The sequence below is a fragment of the Chiloscyllium plagiosum genome, unplaced genomic scaffold (assembly GCF_037043375.1).
Source record: "Chiloscyllium plagiosum isolate Xiang-an unplaced genomic scaffold, Cpla_swu_hap1 HiC_scaffold_15, whole genome shotgun sequence".
Lineage (NCBI taxonomy): Eukaryota > Metazoa > Chordata > Chondrichthyes > Orectolobiformes > Hemiscylliidae > Chiloscyllium > Chiloscyllium plagiosum.
In genome coordinates this window covers 39305506-39324504 of record NW_028270153.1, presented here as the reverse complement: position 1 = coordinate 39324504, position 18999 = coordinate 39305506, and the positions used below count along the sequence as shown (strand labels likewise).

At 40.3% G+C, this 18999-nt stretch overlaps 1 protein-coding gene across 1 annotated transcript in view; it reads left to right on the top strand.

Moving 5' to 3' along the window:
- Nucleotides 1-3447: 3447 nt before the first annotated feature.
- Nucleotides 3448-18999, top strand: part of jph2 (junctophilin 2) — a 105465-nt gene continuing 89913 nt past the window's right edge. Inside the window, exons 1-2 of the mRNA XM_043710295.2 lie at nt 3448-4020; nt 15528-16341. Coding sequence (XP_043566230.1) covers nt 3642-4020; nt 15528-16341 — 1193 coding nt within the window. The 5' untranslated portion in view covers nt 3448-3641. The remainder of the gene's footprint in view (nt 4021-15527; nt 16342-18999) is intronic.

Sequence of the window (18999 nt, the reverse complement as noted above, 5' to 3'; positions counted from 1 at the left end):
AAGAGCCTTTTTCCAAGGATGGTGATGGCTAGCACAAGGGGGCATAGCTTCAAATTGAAAGGTGATAGATACAGGACAGACGTAAGAGGTATGGAAATGTGTCGCTGGAAAAGCGCAGCAGGTCAGGCAGCATCTAGGGAACAGGAGAATCGACGTTTCGGGCATTCGCCCTTCTTCAGGAATGGAGAAGGGCGAATGCCCGAAACGTCGATTCTCCTGTTCCCTAGATGCTGCCTGACCTGCTGCGCTTTTCCAGCAACACATTTCCATCTCTGATCTCCAGCATCTGCAGACCTCACTTTCTCCTCAAAGATGTAAGAGGTAGTTTCTTTACTCAGAGTAGTAGGGGCTCAGAGAGTGGAACACTCTGCCTGCAACAGTTGTAGACTCGCCAACTTTATGGCATTTAAATGGTCATTGGATAGGCATATGGATGAGAATGCAATAGTGTAGGTTAGATGGGCTTCAGATTGGTTTGGTAAAAACAATGACTGCAGATGCTGGAAACCAGATTCTGGATCAGTGGTGCTGGAAGAGCACAGCAGTTCAGGCAGCATCCAACGAGCAGTGAAATCGACGTTTTGGGCAAAAGCCCTTCATCAGGAATAAAGGCAGTGAGCCTGAAGCGTGGAGAGATAAGCTAGGGGAGGGTGGGGGTGGGGAGAGAGAGATTGGTTTCATCGGCACAACATCAAGGGCTGAAGGGTCTGTACTACGCTATGTTCTATGATTTAGTAAACAAGTTCATATTTTCATTAGTATCCAGGAATGACACAGAAACGCTACTCACCATTAGAAATTTCTTAACTTTGATCTTTAAACAATAAAGCATAAAAATGCTTAAGAGTCTTAATAACTTCAAAAAATGTAGGTCATATTACTTCAGTTGGTTACTATCTTGTGATTTTGGGACCAGTATTCTGACATATACAAACTATGCTTAACAGGAATAATTTGTAAGTATTCTATGGAGGCATGTATACATTAGTCAGCTAAGCTTTAGCAATGCCCTATGGTCTTAATTCTGCGCTAAGATCTCGGGATCTGAGTGAGTAGTGTAGATCCTTCACTACAAGTTAAACTGAAATTCTACTATTGTGGATGCTCAACTGTTGTTTGGAGATATGAAATATAATAATATTGTCATGTGCAATTAATGTAATTCCATGTTTGGGCACTCAGACTGGATACTTGGGTTTGAGCCCCAACCAACATCTAGTGTGGAATGCATTTGTACAGGCCATCTGCCAGGGATCCTTAAACACCTGTTTGTTGCTAGTTTAAAACAGGTGCTGTGTGAGCCAACTTTTAATCCAGGGCGTCTTAATGTGTTCTAATTGAACCATTTTTACTTTTTTAAAACTTATGAAAACTTAATAAGGAAAACGGATAATTTCTGGAGCTATTTTAACATACGTATTTAACTGTGATGTCATCTCAATGGTGGCAAATTATGGTACAGTTTATGTCTATTGCCTGTCGTGTTGCCGAGATTTAGGAATTCCGATTGTAATTTTCACCGTTTGCGAGAGAGGGCATGGTGAGCTGTAAAAATGTGTTTCCAAATTTGTGCTCACACTGGGTCCCACAGACTCACAGAAGTCTTGACGGCACAAAAGAGGCCACTCAGCCCATCGTGTTCACACCTATCCGCTAAAACGAACAAAATGTTGTAATCATTGCTATGCGGGGGGGGGGGGGGGGGGGGGAGGAAACCATCAAGGATATAATCATCAATTTTGCTGTTTACATGTATAACTAAGAATCTGCCCGTCAGAGGTCCACATGCAGGATATTACTAGTTTCCGGAAAATTCAGTTCCACCACACAAACAATCATTCACTGATGTACCCAAGCAGACCAGTTAAAAACATGTGAAGCAAAAATGGTAATTGCAGCACCAAATAAATTTTAAGCGCAATGAATGTTATTGAAAATGAAAAAGGTACAGTTAATATTGAAAAAGAGGGGTGAGTAGAGTAGAAATGCAGCTTCGGTAGTTAATGGTTATTGTGTGTTGACGGGGGCGTGAGTTAACTCAATGTTCGAAGCTTTAGCGGACTGCACCTTTTTATGACACACTGCGTTACCTGAGGTGAACGGAATTGCTGTGTCCTCCCACCCACGGTTCAGGACATCTGTTGATGCCCATAAACCTTTGAAACAGTCATCTCAGATTTAGCAATAAAAGCCCATCAGAACAGCAAGGGCTCACTTCATTCCATGTCCAATTAAAGAGGAAAGGGTTTCAGTGACTGACACATGGGGGATGTTTACAGGAAAGCTTTCTCGGAAGGAGAACTGTCAGTGCAGACTACTCCCGTCGGGCACTGAATTGTTGCTAAGTTTCTGGGAGGCCAGTTGAAAGATGAAATAACAATGTTGTACTCCGATAAAATTATGGTGAGCCGGAGAAGAAATCGTTTACACTTAATCAACGAGAAGAGGGAATCAACATTTTTATATTAAAACAAAAGAAAATTGCAGGATGAATCCCCGAACTGTGCAGAGGCATGAAATGTAGGCAGATGTCAGGTTGTGTCCTACGTATTTTTGAAGTAAATAGACTTTGGTTTATTACATTGTGCGATCACGGTGTGAAATATCAGTTGAGACCATCCCCCTCCTTCCCCTTCCCCAACCCAGGACACGGGCAATGACTTTTTTTGAAAAGGCGTTTGCGGAGATTGTTGATTGGGTTTTATTTTTGGAGCTGAGTGGGATCTGATAGCCTTGTTAGGTATGTTATAACATTCCGGCTCCCTCTGTGTGAGTCTCTCTCTGTCCGTGTATGTGTGTGTGTGGAAGGGGGAAAGCACAGCTCCCTCCCTGACTGCTCCCGCACTGACGCCTGGCAGGGGTGGGGGACAGTCTCTGAGCTCTGATACTGGGGGTGGGGTGGGGGGAACAGTCCCTGAGCTCTGATACTGAGAGGTGGGGGGGGGGGGGGGGGGGGGAGACAGTCCCTGAGCTCTGATACTGGGGGTGGGGGGAACAGTCCCTGAGCTCTGATACGGGGGGGGGGGGGGGGGGGAGGGAAGGAAGACAGTCCCTGAGCTCTGATACTGTGGGGGGAACAGTCCCTGAGCTCTGATACTGGGGGGGGGGGGGGGGGAAGGAAGACAGTCCCTGAGCTCTGATACTGGGGGTGGGGGGAACAGTCCCTGAGCTCTGATACTGGGGGGGGGGGGGGAGGGAAGGAAGACAGTCCCTGAGCTCTGATACTGAGGGTGTGGGCGATAGTCCCTGAGCTCTGATACTGAGGGGTGGGGAAGAGAACAGTCCCTGAGCTCTGATAGGGGTGGGTGGGGGGAACAGTCCCTGAGCTCTGGTACCGAGGGGTTGGGGAACAGTCCCTGAGCTCTGATCCGGGGGGGGGGGGGGTGACCTGCTGCTGGGATCACCCTGTGCCACCCCCTTCTCCACCCATCCCTCCCTCATCCTCCATCACCGGTTCCTCCCTCCCTCCTGCTCCATTTAAATTCACATCAACCCCCCTCCCTCTCCTCTCCACCCCACATTACAGTACACCCCCACCCCCCACCACCACCACCGGGCGCTTTTTAAATTATATTTTTTAGTATTTTTTTTCTCCCTGTGATCCCCCCCGGGGGGCGGCACCCCACCCCCCCGTTTCATGCATGAGCGGAGGACGCTTTGACTTCGACGATGGCGGGGCGTACTGCGGAGGCTGGGAGGGCGGCAAGGCTCACGGCCACGGCATCTGCACCGGACCCAAGGGCCAGGGCGAGTACGCGGGCTCCTGGAACTACGGCTTCGAGGTGGTCGGCGTCTACACCTGGCCCAGCGGCAACACCTACCAGGGTTACTGGTCCCAGGGCAAGAGGCACGGCCTGGGCTCGGAGACCAAGGGCCGCTGGGTCTACAAGGGCGAGTGGACCCACGGCTTCAAGGGCAGGTACGGGCTCAGGCAGAGCCAGGCCAGCGGCGCCAGGTATGAGGGCACCTGGAATAACGGCCTCCAGGACGGTTACGGCACCGAGAAATACGCGGATGGAGGTAAGACCCTGACCGCCTTGTTATCAGCAACATTATTAACAGTTTAATCAGGATTTAACTACAGACACCACAACTCATCTTACACCAAAGAAACTCTAAAAGATCAATTTTATGCCAACAGACTCTAAAATATCACTTTATATCAAAAGACTCTGAAAAATCATTTTATACCAAACCGTAAACAATCGTTTTATACCAAAAGACTCTAAAAAAATCATTTTATACCAAAAGACTCTAAAAAAATCATTTTATACCAAAAGACTCTGAAAAATAATTTTCTACTAAAATACTGTAAAACAATCATTTTATACCAAAAGACTCCAAAAAAAAATCATTTTATGCCAACAGACTCTAAAATATCATTTTATATCAAAGGACTCTAAAATATCATTTTATATCAAAAGGCTGTAATATCATTTTATATCAAAAGACTCTAAAAGATCATTTTATATCAAAAGACTCTAAAATATCATTTTATATCAAAAGGCTCTAAGATCATTTTATATCAAAAGACTCTAAAAGATCATAAATCAAAAGATTCTAAAAGATTTATGCCAAAAGACTCCAAAGGATTACATTTATATTTTCCTAAATGGCATTTTTTGGACCATACTCAACGTCTATATTATTTTTAACGTGTGGTTTATTTCCTGGGAAAACCAGTTGTTTGCTTTTCGTCGTTTTTTCCTGGCCGCGAGTTCGACAATATTTGTGATTTTTTTTCACTCGGTCGTCATGGTAACTGTATCAACATGTACCACGAGTAACAGAACTGAATGTGGACTAAAGATTTATTTTTCATTTTACAATTTCTGTCTTCAAGAAGGTTAGTGTGGGGGAAAAGATTTGTGACTTGACTCGACACACGTGTGCACAGTGCATTGTTAAGCAACAGAAGTTATCAGATTTAAAATATATATCTAGAAGCTTTGTGGAGGAAATAGGTCTCAGTCGTTTAAAGGGAAATAATTCCTATCTCTACTGTGTGAACTAGTGCATGCAAACATGGGTCACAGAAGGTCATGTTTTTTCTTGTCACTTATGCTTCCCAAACTTTTCCCATTATATTCTCATCTTGAGGCTTGATAATTGTTAATGCCCCTCGGTGAGAACTTGGAGAGCAGAAGCATGTTACAAAGGGAGCGTAGCTGTTATCACTTGATCAGAGCTTGCAACCCCATTGGGGTCCCATCCCCACTTTGGGAGCATTGACATTTTTTAGTTTCTCAAGCATAATTTGCAGTGGAGGTAATTGGGATCTCCTCAGGGGTCAGCATGGTTCCAGGAAATCCGTGGGCTGAAGAGGGTCAGTCAGATGGAACTTAGTTTGGATAAATGCAAGTATTGCATTTTGGTAAAACAAGCAAGGGCAGGACTTATGCAATTAAAAGTAGGGCATTTGGTCACAGAACAGAGAGACATAGGGGTTCAGGGACAAAATTCTTTGAAGTTTGAATCACAGAAAGCGTTGAATAAAGCATTTAGCACACTTGCATTCAATGCTCAGATCTTTGAGTACAGGAGTTGGGACATTATGTTAAAGTTGTAGAGGACATCAGTGAGGCCTCTTCTGGTGTACTGTGTTCAATTCTAGTCGCCCTGTTCGATGAAGGATATTATTAAGCTAGAGAGTGTTCAGAAGAGATGTACCAGGATGGAGAGATGAGTTATAAGGAGAGGCTGGGACATTTTTCTGCTGGAGCATCGGAGGTTGATAGATGAGCTTATAGAAATTTATAAAATCGTGAGAGATATAGATAATGGCAGGTATCTTTTCCCTGGGGATGGGTATTTCAAGATGACGGGTCATATCTTTAAGGTGAGAGGAGAAAGATTTAAAAAAAGACATGAGAGGCAGATTTTTTTATATAGAATGGTTTGTGTGTGGAATGAACCTCCAGGAAAAGTGGTGAATATGGGTACAGTTGCAACGGTTAAAAGACATTTAGATAAGTACATGAATAAGAAATGTTTGGGGTATGTAGGCCAAGCGCAGATAAATGGGATTAGTTTAGTTTGGGATCATAGTTGGGCTGAAGGGTCTGCTTCTGTGCTGTTTCTGTGTCAGTGGTGAACATTAAGAACTAAGTCCATGCTTTTTAGCAGATTTGGTAATCTAACACCTGACTCTGACTCAGGTCCACAGTACTCCACGGAGGGTACTGTTGATCACTAATCAATCTTCCTTTCAAGAGAAGCCCAGAGGGGTAGGCTTTTCACTAGCTGACATTCATCACATTTGTCTTCAGAGCCCTGTGAGTTAATGCACTATTGTTAAGGTAGTGCTAGCATGACAAGCAGAGGGAAACATTTCTGGTAAACTGCAGTTGCAATTGTTTAAAGCCCCAATAGTACAGTTGCACACATTAAGTCCTTCTTGGTTTTGCAAATTTAGATTTAAGGAAATGACATGTGTTCTTACAAACAAAACCATGTGTGCACAACATTTTGGGAGAAGAGGAACCATACCTTTGGCTGTCAGTCTTTCAGTAACATAATTTGGCCATTAGCATGTAAATGAGGAATATCAGACACCTGGCTGACATTTTCAAAAAAAAAGTGTCAATATTAAGGAAGTAAGTTTTGATCCCCACGTTTCTTCTAGCAACCATACATACTCATGCAGTTGCAGCATGAATACGAGCCATTCAGCCCAACCATTGTGCCAGTATTTAATTTGTGGCGGCAAATTGTTCTTGAGAATATTAAAACCACGAGGTAATGATAAACCTATACAAAACCTTAAAAAAATTATGGAGTTTTGTGGACAGTTTTGCACTCTATGGTAAAGAAAAGGTACAGACACTTGAGATAAAGTATGATGAATGTCTCTAGTAATGAATGGATAAAATAGGTTAGGTGGAACAAACCTTTTTAGTAGTTGGGATATTACTAACGAGGACCCTTTTGCTAATTCATTTTAAAACAAAGAACCTGAATTGCTTTTTAAAAGATACTTATCAAAACCTGAGACGTTGTTTTTAATTTCTGTGAAATTGCACTCCAACGCGTCTTCGTTTGTCCAAAGCATCAAACATACCTGCATTTAAAATTTACTTAACACAACTTATTTTTTCCAAGACACATTAAACCACAATCATTGATATTGAATTCCACCTAATTTTTTTTACACACATTTGCTCATCAATAATCCTTTGCTGTTTTCTTTTGTCTTCTAAAGACTCAACCAAATCTATTTTGATGTGATGTGCAGATTTCAACTTTCTCTTGGCCTACATCTAAATCATTGTACACAGATTGAGCAGATGTGGCCCAAATTTGAACTTCAGGGATATGACTACTCATTTCCAACTATAACAAACAAAACTGATAAGAACTAGTCTGTTTTTTTCCCTTCTCACAGTTTTTAATCCAGTTTGCTGTCTTTCCATCATTTAAATCCCCATTAGCCTTCTCCACTAATCTCCCACATGGTACCGTGTCAAAGGCTTTTATGAAGTCCATGCACACTAAATGTAATCATTCATATTAAAGTAAGTTGTCTGTAATTACCTGGCTCTGATTCCCTTTTTAAAAATAGGTACTAAATTAGCAGCTGTCCAATCATGCAATCCCTGAAGGATCTCCTCTCGCTACCTCTGGAATGCAAGTATTGACTGACTCTGTTTCCTATTTGAAGATAAAAACATATTCTCAAAACATATCTAAAAGTTTATTTAACAATATGATCCCGCAAGAAGACAAACAATCCAGCAGCTGCTGTAATTTGCAACCAACTGAATTTATATTTTCTGCAGACTTTCTTGGGCCTTGTCAGTATAATTATTAACTTAATAGGAAGGAATATTTTTGCAACAACAGTTGTCTATCTGTTCACCAAATTTGCAGCCTGTTGTTTAAATTATGATAGGTATTTTCTCTTTTATCTCAATCTTCTTTTTGACCTAGGCTTCATTTTTGGAAAATGTAATGCATTTACACATATTGTGTAAAATGCAAAATTAATTTCTTCAGATAATCAGAATTATATTCCAAGATAGAACTTTTAACCTTAACTGGATATTTATAAGTACCTTTAATTGGATTGATGTTACAAATGATTCCTCCATTTGAAGCATGATTGATTTAGTAAAATTATGTTTTGGATAATTGGATAAATGTTTTGGAAATTGAACATTCATTCTTAAAGTTAATGAATAACCAGTAACATTTTAACAAGTATCGTCAGTTTTCAAAAGGATTCTAATCTGAAAAAAAAGGTGTTATTGGACTCCAAATGAAACACATTCCGATCTAATTATCTCAAATAATTTTTTCCTATCTAATTATTACAGTCAACATTACCGAAATTAGCACTTCAATTGAAAATGTACCAATTGAGTTCATGTCCACAATTAATTTTCACATTGGAGAAATAGCAGAAATTCAGAAAAATTATTATACTGTTGTTAATCTCCAATCAGAATCAAAATATCCAGCATTAGATTTTGATTAAACTAATTGGTGGCAAGATTTCTATTTCTTCCATTGAAATTATTGCAGAGGAAAAGAAACATTACTCATGAATACATATTAAATGAGTACACAGATTCACAGATCTCTACCAGAAGGATGTGAATGTTTTGGAAAGGGTGCAGGGAAGGTTTGCTAGGATGTTGCCTGATCTGGAGTATTTTAATCATGAGGAGAAGTTGGATAAATCTCAATTGTTTTCACCGGAAAGAGCGAGGCTAAGGAGCAGCCTGATAGAGGCATAGATAAGGTAGATAGCTTTGTAATTGGTCTTTCTCAGGGTGGAAAGGTCAACTACACGAGGCTACAGGTTCAAGGTGAGAGGGGAAACCTTTAGAGGAGAAGTGCGGGAAAGTTTTTCACAGAGGTGGTGGATGCCTGGATCGCACTGCCAGTGGAGGTGGTGAAAGCAGTCACATTAGAAACATTTAAAGTGTATCTTGCTAAACACACGAATAGGAGACAAACAGTGGGATAGAAACTGCACATGGGCAATAAGTAGTGAATCTAAATAAGGCGCAGGAATCGGCGCAGGCTTGGTGGGCCGAAGGGCCTGTTCCCATGTTGTATTGTTCTTTGCATGCTGTACATTTTTTTAATTGGAACACTTTAATTATCTGGCATTATATATTACTAAAGCATAGAACAGTACAGCACAGGTACAGGCTGTGAGGCCCTCGATGTTGTGCTGACCTTTTATCCTATGAAGATCAAACTGACCTACCTACCCTATATTTTACTGTTATACTTGTTATAAAATATATAAAACATATTGTATATTAGTTTCCCTGTGTAATTGTGTCTAAATTAATGAAGCATTCTAACTTCGAAAACAATTTAACATCTTGCTTTCTATTCTATCTGTACCAAAGTGATGTTGCCAGAGATGCTGCCTGGTTCCCATAGTAACAAACAACCCACACTGCAAATCTTAGCTGCAAAATTACACTGCAGTATATACAATGTATTTCCTAAAAATTATTCACATATATTTTAACAAGATTAAAAACCTCTCCATAGATCGATCTGTAAGTCATATATACCGTATGGCATTCTGAAGTCAGTGTACAGTTATTGGTAAAGATGAGTGTGGATTACCTAAGGGCTGTCTAATTCCCAAACAATCTGATACCTACATTTTCATTTTGCCAGGGTTAAAAATTCTGTGTCCTGAAAATTCATAAGCTGAAAGCCACAATGAATAATGTATTAACTAATTTAGGGACTTAACAATGACTAAAGTACTTCTTGCCGATGTTTTTTAGTTTTACACTTTTGGCATTAGGCAAATAACAAATGCTATTTTATTATCCATTAAATACTTGTTAATATCATTGCTAATGTATAATTATATTTAGTTTCAAAACCTGACACAGTTTTGAATTGTTTTGCATCAGAGCTGCTACAAAACCTTCCAAGTCAGGCAACAAATAAACAAACTTAAATTTTAAAAATACCAATGCAATGATCAAAACCCAGTTATACAGCTTCCATGTTGGGAACACGAGAGACTATCTCTACAATCAGTTTTCTTTGATGTAGAATTCCTTAATGTGCTAAAATCGTTCAGGTGTCACACTTTTCAAGTTGGTTGTAATTGCTCTGAGTTGGAATACTGTGGGTTCAAATCCAATTCCAGGGATTTGCATACGTAATCTAAGTTCGGACTTTGGTCCATTACTGGGGGAGTGAGTACTGCAGTTTTGGAAATTATTTTTGGATGAAACTTTAAAGTGAAGTCCTACCTTTTCCCTCAAGTGGATATAAATGATTCCATATTACATATACAATATATATTTGAGGAAGAGCAAAGGCATTCTGTTCTATTGGTCAAATTCTTTCCATCATCAACATCATTTAAGGTTTGTTGTGGTGCAGTTGTAGTGTCTCTACCTCTGAACCAGAAGGCCTGCTCTAGAGGTGTGTAATAACAGGTTGATTAGGAAATGTAAATTAACATCATTAAAATATTATCTGGTTATTGTTGTGGTTCTGTTCGCCGAGCTGGGAATTTGTGTTGCAGACGTTTCGTCCCCTGTCTAGGTGACATCCTCAGTGCTTGGGAGCCTCCTGTGAAGCACTTCTCTGATGTTTCCTCCGGCATTTAAAGTGATTTGTATCTCCCGCTTCCGGTTCTCAGTTCCAGCTGTCTGCTGCAGTGGCCGGTATATTGGGTTCAGGTCGATGTGCTTATTGATTGAATCTGTGGATGAATGCCATGCCTCTAGGAATTCCCTGGCTATTCTCTGTTTGGTTTGTCCTACAATAGTAGTGTTGCCCCGGTCGAATTCATGTTGCTTGTCATCTAAGTGTGTGGCTACTAAGGATAGCTGGTTGTGTCGTTTCATTGCTAGTTGGTGTTCATGGATGCAGATCATTAGCTGTCTTCCTGTTTGTCCTGTGTATTGTTTTGTGCAGTCCTTGCATTGGATTTTGTACACTAGTTACAAAATCCCATGCAAGGACTGCACAAAACACTACGTAGGACAAACAGAATGACAGCTAACGATCCGCATCCATGAACACCAACTAGCCATGAAACGACACGTCCAGCTATCCTTAGTAGCCACACACTCAGATGACAAGCAACATGAATTCGACTGGGACAACACTACTATTGTAGGACAAGCCAAACAGAGAATAGCCAGGGAATTCCTAGAGGCATGGCATTCATCCACAGATTCAATCAATTAGCACATCGACCTGGACCCAATATACCAGCCACTGCAGCGGACAGCTTGAACTGATAACTGGAAGTGGCAAATACAAATCACTTTAAATGCCGGAGGAAACATCACAGAAGCGCTTCACAGGAGGCTCCCAAGCACTGAGGATGTCACCTAGACAGGGGACGAAACGTCTGCAACACAAGTTCCCAGCTCGGCGAACAGAACCACGACAACGAGCACCCGAGCTACAAATCTTCTCACAAACTTTTATTATCTGGTTATTGTTATTGCTGTTTGTGGGAGCTTGTGAGCAAATTTGCATTGCAGAAGGCTTTTTACAAAGCTGCACATAAGAGATGAGTATATAAAAATAAAGCACATGGGCTTGGTGACAATGAGATGAGCTGGATAGAAAATTGGTTAGTAGACAGGAAACAAAGAGCAGGAATTAACATATCTTTTGCTGGATAGCAGTAGTGATTAGTGGTGTACTGCAGGTATCAGTACTAGGACTGCAGCTATTCACAATATACATTTAGTTCTCTCATCTAAATCATTACCTGCAATTTTGGACAAATTGTATTAATGTAAAATTGGATGGGAGGGTGAGCTGGGAAGAGGATGCAGAGATCCTTTGGTGTGATTTAGACAACTGAGTGAGTGGGCTGATGCAATATAATGTGATTGTGAGGTTTTCTATTTTGGGAGCAAATACAGGAAGGTTGATTATTATCTTGCCATAAATTGAGAAAGGGGAATACACTATAAGACCACAAGTCACTGAGGGTAAGCATGCAGGTGCAGCAGGAGATCATGAAGGTAAATGGTATGTTGGCCTTTGCAGTGAGAGAATTGAGTATAGGAGTTGGGATTGCTGCAATTAACCAGGGTCTAAGTGAGACTACACCCAGAACATTGTGTGCAGTTTTGGTGTTCTTATTGGAGGAAGCATGTTCTTGATATCAGAGGGAAAACATTGAAGGATTACTGCACTGATTCCTGGGATGGCAGCACAGATGTAAGAGAAGGGGTTGAATTGGTTAGGATTATATTTGCTAGAGTTCAGGAGGATGAGGAGGGAATCTTGGAGAAACCTATAAAATTAAATGGGTCTAGAGAGGGTAGATGGAGGAAGGATGTTCCTAATGATGGGTCAAGTCTAGAACCAGGGGTTATAGTCCAAGAATATGAGGTTAAGCATTCAGGACTGAGATGAAGCGAAATGTCTTCACCCAGAGAGTGGTGAGCCTGTGGAATTCACTAGCACAGATAGCAGTCGAGACCAAAAGTTGTGGGATTTCAAGAAGAAGATAGATATTACATTTGGGGTTAAAGAGATCAAAGGATATGGTGTAAAAATAAGAACAGATTTGAGTTAAATGATCAGCCATGATTACAGTATAATGAATGGCAGTGCAGTTTTGAACGGTTATATAGCCTACTCCTGCTTCTATTTTCTATGTTTTACTATGTTTCTGTGATACTTCAAGAATTACTTAAGTTGTAAAACACTTTAGGACATCCTGAGATAATTGAAGATGCTGTGTAAATGCAAATTCTTCCTCACTTTCAGTCACCTATACATTGTTGGTGTATTGCATTTTAAGTTACTTCTGATACTTTTACTATCCAGTTTATATTAAAAAATAAAAACTGTGAAAATAATAAACTGAAATAACAAAATGCAGTATTTTGGGAATTTTAGTAATGATTCTATGATCAAAATAAATCTGCTGCAAAGTACAGTTTTAAAATGCTTTGAGGAGTTTTCCATTTTTAAAAATTGTCCAGAAAGGATAGCTCAAGGTACTGGCATTGCATTATGCTGTGCCAAACATGCTTAGGATGTGTTCACCACCTAAATTTTTCAAAAAAAGGAAGAAGGATAGAGATTGGTCTTGAGCAGTGGGGTAAAATGTTCAAATATGATCAACATTGGTTATAGTACTCACTTGCTGGGCAATTCCATTGATTCCAGTGCAGCCTGTTTTTCATAGCTGGGTAAGAAAAAAATTCTACCTCGGTGACTATTCAGCCTTACTAATGTCATTGCATGAAAACCAGAACTTTCTCTAGATATTGCTGCTCTTCATAAATCTTATTGGTTGACTGTAGCATGACATTGTTAGGGAGCTACAGACAGATCTTCAGCTCAGTCTTTTAATCCCTAAAGATATATGTGTACCATGTGTAGGTTTCAAAAATTAGTTTTGTGTTTAATGGAATCACCACCTATCGCATGATTAATATCTTAAATGTTTGTGGGTAAATGTCAAGGACATCCAGTTATTTGGGCATTTTGCTGCCCTAAAGTCTGTCACATGATCTTTTATTAATTAAGTATTCATTCTCATGACAAAGAGATATATCAGCCAATCATCAGGATCTCCTTTGTTCCTGTTCTTAAGTTGACAGTTTTAGAATCATCATTGTGTTTTTAAATTTTGCAACTTATTTCACTTTTGCAATTGGTGTAACTTTTCCAGCATTTGCCAAGGTAAACAGGCTTTTTAATTAAGCTCGTCATTTAAATGAACTTCAATCCAAAAGTACATTGATCTTGTTTTCTTTTTTAAATAGCATTTAGGCCTAAAACCTGACTTGTTGAAGTCTATAAGAAATCACAGCCTTTTGTCAAATTGACTACAGTATTGGAAACATTGTAGTGTTTGTATCAGGCACTGTCGGGACAACTAACACTTTGGACTAAGCAAATGATTCATAGGCCTTGATTTTACCTTTGTGAATGCCAATCGAAATTAAGTCGTAACTCATCTAATCTTTCTCCCACCTGATGTGATTGCCTGCAACTTAAACGTCGGGTGGAGAGTGGGCCAGCCCGTGCATATCAGTTTTCAATGATGTAAAAATTGGTGATGTCTATGTGCTTACCTTTTGAAGAGCTACCAAGTTCAGGAGTAACAAAGAAGGTATAATAAAAAGCAGAAGATTTGCCTCTTTTACTGACATAAGGTGATCATGTTGCCTTGTGACAGACTAGAGTATTTCTAGTTTTTTCAGTTATTATTCTCATTTGCATTTTTGGATTTGGGTCCCATACAAATTTTTGTACCCCTTCTATTTGTGTTTTGAAATGATAGTGCTGATTTTACATTTATGTTTACATGTGATAATAAGCTTGTAACTATTAACATTGACATGACTTATCAATGTTCCAATGCCTACTCTGTCTTATTCATCTTCTTCATCCTATAGCAATCTCCTATGACTTTTTAAAACACTTTTTAATCAAGTTAGCATCAGCTTTTTTTTACTAAATATTTGTACCTGAATGATAAGAGTGTATTCATTTCTGTGGTTTTCTATCCCGTTAAAATTCTTAAATATGATTGAATGACATCCTTAGTGTTGTACCTCTGGAGATCCCCTTGGTGCCTGATTTAAATGTTAGCAAAGGAGAAATCTATGCTGGCAACTTTCTTTGAGATCTGCTGTCAGTGCTGTGAAATTGGGCCATATGATTTATGGTACTGAGAAACAGGCAATTAAGCCCCACTAGTCAATGCTTCAACAAACAAAAAACAGAAACTCAGCAGGTCTGGCAGCACATGAGGAGAGAAAACTGTTAACATTTTGAGCCCTTCCTCAGAATGGTTTGTTTTAGATCTCCAGCATCTAGCATCCACATGTTTTAGTCTATGCTTTGCACAATCATTGCTTCCTTTTACCTATCAGTATATCCTTCTGTTCTTTTCTTCCTCATGTAGTTATCTAGCTTGCCCTTGCACATAAGTGTTTGCCTATATGTGTTCTTACCACTCTTTTTGTAAGGTTTTTCCTCTGAATTCCCTACTTTGATTCATAGGCATGTACCACTTCGACTCATAATCATAAACATTGTATGTATGTCAAGCATATCAGATCCTTTTATCATTCTAGATATATGTTTTATGTAAGCCCCCTCTTTGCTAGATATCATAAGCCCTAGCCTTCAGTATTTCCTGATTGTTGTAACCTCTCAGTTTTGGTTTCTCCATATAAATCTTTGGTATGTATCATCTTCAATGCTTCCATATCCTACGTGGAGACCAGTACTGTGATAACACACTTTAATTGTGGTTAATCAAAGATTTTATTTTGGATCATGTCTTTATTTTAGAACCTAACTTTGTATTGAGTTACATAAAGAACTTGCATTTATATAGTGCCATTTATTTTCTCAGTTTATACTACAAACTTCTACAGCTCGTGAACTATTTTAGAAGTGTTAAATGTGAGGATTCACAAGTAGCAACAACCAGACATCAGCCTCAACCACAGCTGTCTATTCAGATGATTTACACTAGTGTGGTGATAATTGTTTAGGATTATTAATGGATGTTTATTTTCTGGTTATGTTTCTAGGTACATACCAAGGCCAATTTACAGGGGGAATGCGACATGGCTATGGAGTGCGCCAAAGTGTTCCCTATGGTATGGCCACCATGATCCGCTCACCATTGAGGACCTCGCTCACCTCCCTTCGTAGTGAGCACAGTAATGGAGCTGTGCTGCAACTCGAGCCACCAGCTGACTCTCTGACTTTGACCACCCCCTCTGCTGCTGCCTCAGCCTCTGCCTCTGCCTCCACCATCGGACCGAGCCGTGGAGGGTTCGCCCTGAGCCTCCAGAGTGCTGGTGATGCTGAGCAAAAACCTAAGAAGAAGGGTCTGTTCCGGCGGAGCTCACTGCTCGGCAAGCTGAGGAAGAGCGAGTCCAAGAGCTCCCTGTCCAGTCAGAGGAGCAAAATCAGCTTTCTCAGGAGTGATGCTGGACTCAGCTCAGCTGCCAGTGATGCCAACTCGACTGTCAGCCTGGGCGAAGGTGGCGATGACTTCCCACCTGTCGAGTCCGACATTGATGCCACCACGACTGAGAGCTACATGGGCGAGTGGAAGAATGACAAGCGCTCGGGATATGGGGTCAGTGAGAGGTCAAGTGGCCTCAAGTACGAGGGTGAGTGGCATGACAATCTAAGGCATGGCTATGGCTGCACCACCTTCCCAGATGGCAACAAGGAAGAGGGCAAGTACAAGAACAACGTGCTGGTCAAGGGCAAGAAGAAGCACCTGATACCACTGAGGACCAACAAGCTGAGAGAGAAGGTGGAAAGAAGCATGGAGGGGGCGCAAAGGGCAGCAGCTATTGCTCGGCAGAAATCAGAGATTGCCTTGTCCAGGTAAGCAGCTCTGAAACATCTAGAATTTATGGATATAACTTGGACTCATGGCACAAAATGGATGGTATTGACTTAATTGCTCATTACAAGTAGTGTCTAATAATTTAGAAATGAAAACAGAAAGTGCTGGCAAACTTCTGCAGGACTGGCAGCATCCATGGAGAGAAAACAGAGTTAAGGTTCAAGTCCAGTATGACTCTTCTTCAGAATTTTGATAATTCAGTCTTACCTGTTTTATGCCATTGGCCAAGAGGAGTATCTACCCTCTATTGCTCAGATTCTGACATTGGGGAGGGAGAGTGGATTACTGAACATTGACATAAGTATAGTAAGGACCTTGGAGTGTTGTTGAACAAAGCGATCGTGGAGTGCAGGTTTGTAGTTCTTTGAAAGTGAAGTCACAGGTAGATAAGATAATGAAGAAGGCATTTGGTATGCTGGTCTTTATTGGTCAGTGCATTGAGTGTATGAGTTAGGAGGTCATGTTGCAGCTGTACAGGACATTGGTTAGGCCACTTTGGGAATACTGAATGCAATTCTGATCTCTCTGCTATAGGAAGGATGTTGCAAAACGTAAATGGGTTCAGTAAAGGATTTACAAGGATGTTGCCAGGATTGGAGGGTGTGAACTATAGGTAGAGGATGAATAGGCTGGGGCTGTTTTCCCTGCAGTGTTAGAAGCTGAGGGTGACCTTTCGGAGGTTTAGAAAATCATGAGGGTCATGGACAGGGTAAATAGACAAGGTCTTTTTCCCAGGATGGGGGAGTCCAGAACTAGAGGGCATAGGTTTATGGTGAGAGGGAAAAGAGTTTGAAAGGAACTAAGGGACAACGTTTTCATGCAGAAAGTACTGCGTGTATGGAATGAACTGCCAGAGGAAGTGGTGGAGGCTGGTACAATTACAACATTTAAAAGGCATCTGGATGGGTCTATGAATAGAAAGGGTTTAAAGGGATATGGGCCAAATGCTGGCAAATTGGATTAGATTTATTTAGGGTATCTGATCGGCATGGCCGAGGTGGACCGATAGGTCTGTTTCCATGCTGAATAAGGTTGAGTCCACAATGCTATAAAATGCAACTGAAATAAATTACACTTGACAAGCCAACTATGGTGATGCCAAGGTTTAGGAATGGTAAGTGGTCATAACATCATCACTGAGGATATTTTCAAACAGTGTGATTTTGATTGGGTGTTTGGGGGTGGGGCTTGCATTAGGAATTTTAGCATGTTAAAAGTTTGAATTAAAATTTCCATTCCATTTCCAAAACATTTCTGGTTCAACTAAATCTTCTGACTAAGCAGATCATTTAAAAAGTCTTTTCTGAGTGCACGGTTCACAGGTTACGTGAGAGAAAGTTTCCAAGCATGGGTTTTGCCAGTATATCTGTTTCAATTCCTTAGTGTTGAATACAGAATAGGAACACAAAATAGCAGTATCCAGTAATAGTCAAAGGCCAGGTGTCACATAATTATAAAGACATTGATTATCACTGGAATGCTGTTTGATATTTGGCTTTCTTTTATGGAAACCATTCCCTCTTTTCTTCAATTGAAGAAAAAACATGTTAGAAATTTCAAAACATGACAGCAGCTGAGGCTTTCAGTTGAGAATGTGTATTCATAAAATTGGTCCTCGTAAGTGATGCTTGGTCGGTATCTTTTCTCTAATATGTATAAATCTTTTAAAGATTTAATATGATTTTGTGCGATTTGTATTAAAATTTTATAGCAGCTACCCTAGTTTGTTAGTAAAAATTACATAGACACTTAAAGTTACCAAATTAAGGGAAGCACATTTATCCTCAAACATTTAGAGATGATATTGGCAATAACATAGAATTAAGTATCTGTAGGAATTGTTCATTTAATGTACAATATTGACAATGAGAAACAACTATTTGAATATATGAATTAGTTATACGTTTCCTTTATTTCTCTTCAAAATAGATTACCTTTTAATGATTTAGAATATACTTAAAAATGCATTTTAAAAAATCACTGGAGAAAATTGTATAGTTACTGCAACAAACACAGAATGCTTGATAAACTCAGCAGGTCAGCAAGCAGCTGTGGAGAAAGAAACAGAGTTGATGTTTCAAGTCTGGTATGACTCTTCGGTTCTGAAGAGGAGTCATATGGACTCAAAACATTAGCTCTGTTTCACTTTACAGATTCTGCCAGATGCTAAGTTTTTCCAGCATTCTCTGAACTTTTTACAAATGCATAAGCCTTGTCTTTCACACTGATATGCTTGGTCCCTCATATTGGAGGATGGGGATGCCTGTGGAGATTTGCCATCTCTCCACAGATGCTTCCAGACCTGTTGAGTTTCTCCAGCATTCTGTGTTTGTTTTAGATTTCTAGCATCTGCATAATTTTGTTTTATGGATAATTAGTGCATCTTATTTTGCATGTTCTCTGTGTCACCGTCAATTCTACAAGAAATATTTTAATTCCAGCCACATGGAATTAATCTTAAATTCCAAGTGTGGTTATATCAGACTTTCTTTTCATGGAAAGAGTGAGGGCTGTGGATGCTGAAGAGTCAGAGTCCAAAAGTGTGGTGCTGGAAAAGCACAGCAGGTCAGGCAGCATCCGAGGAGCAGGGGAGTCAACATTTCCGGCATAAACAATTCATCAGGAATTCCTGATGA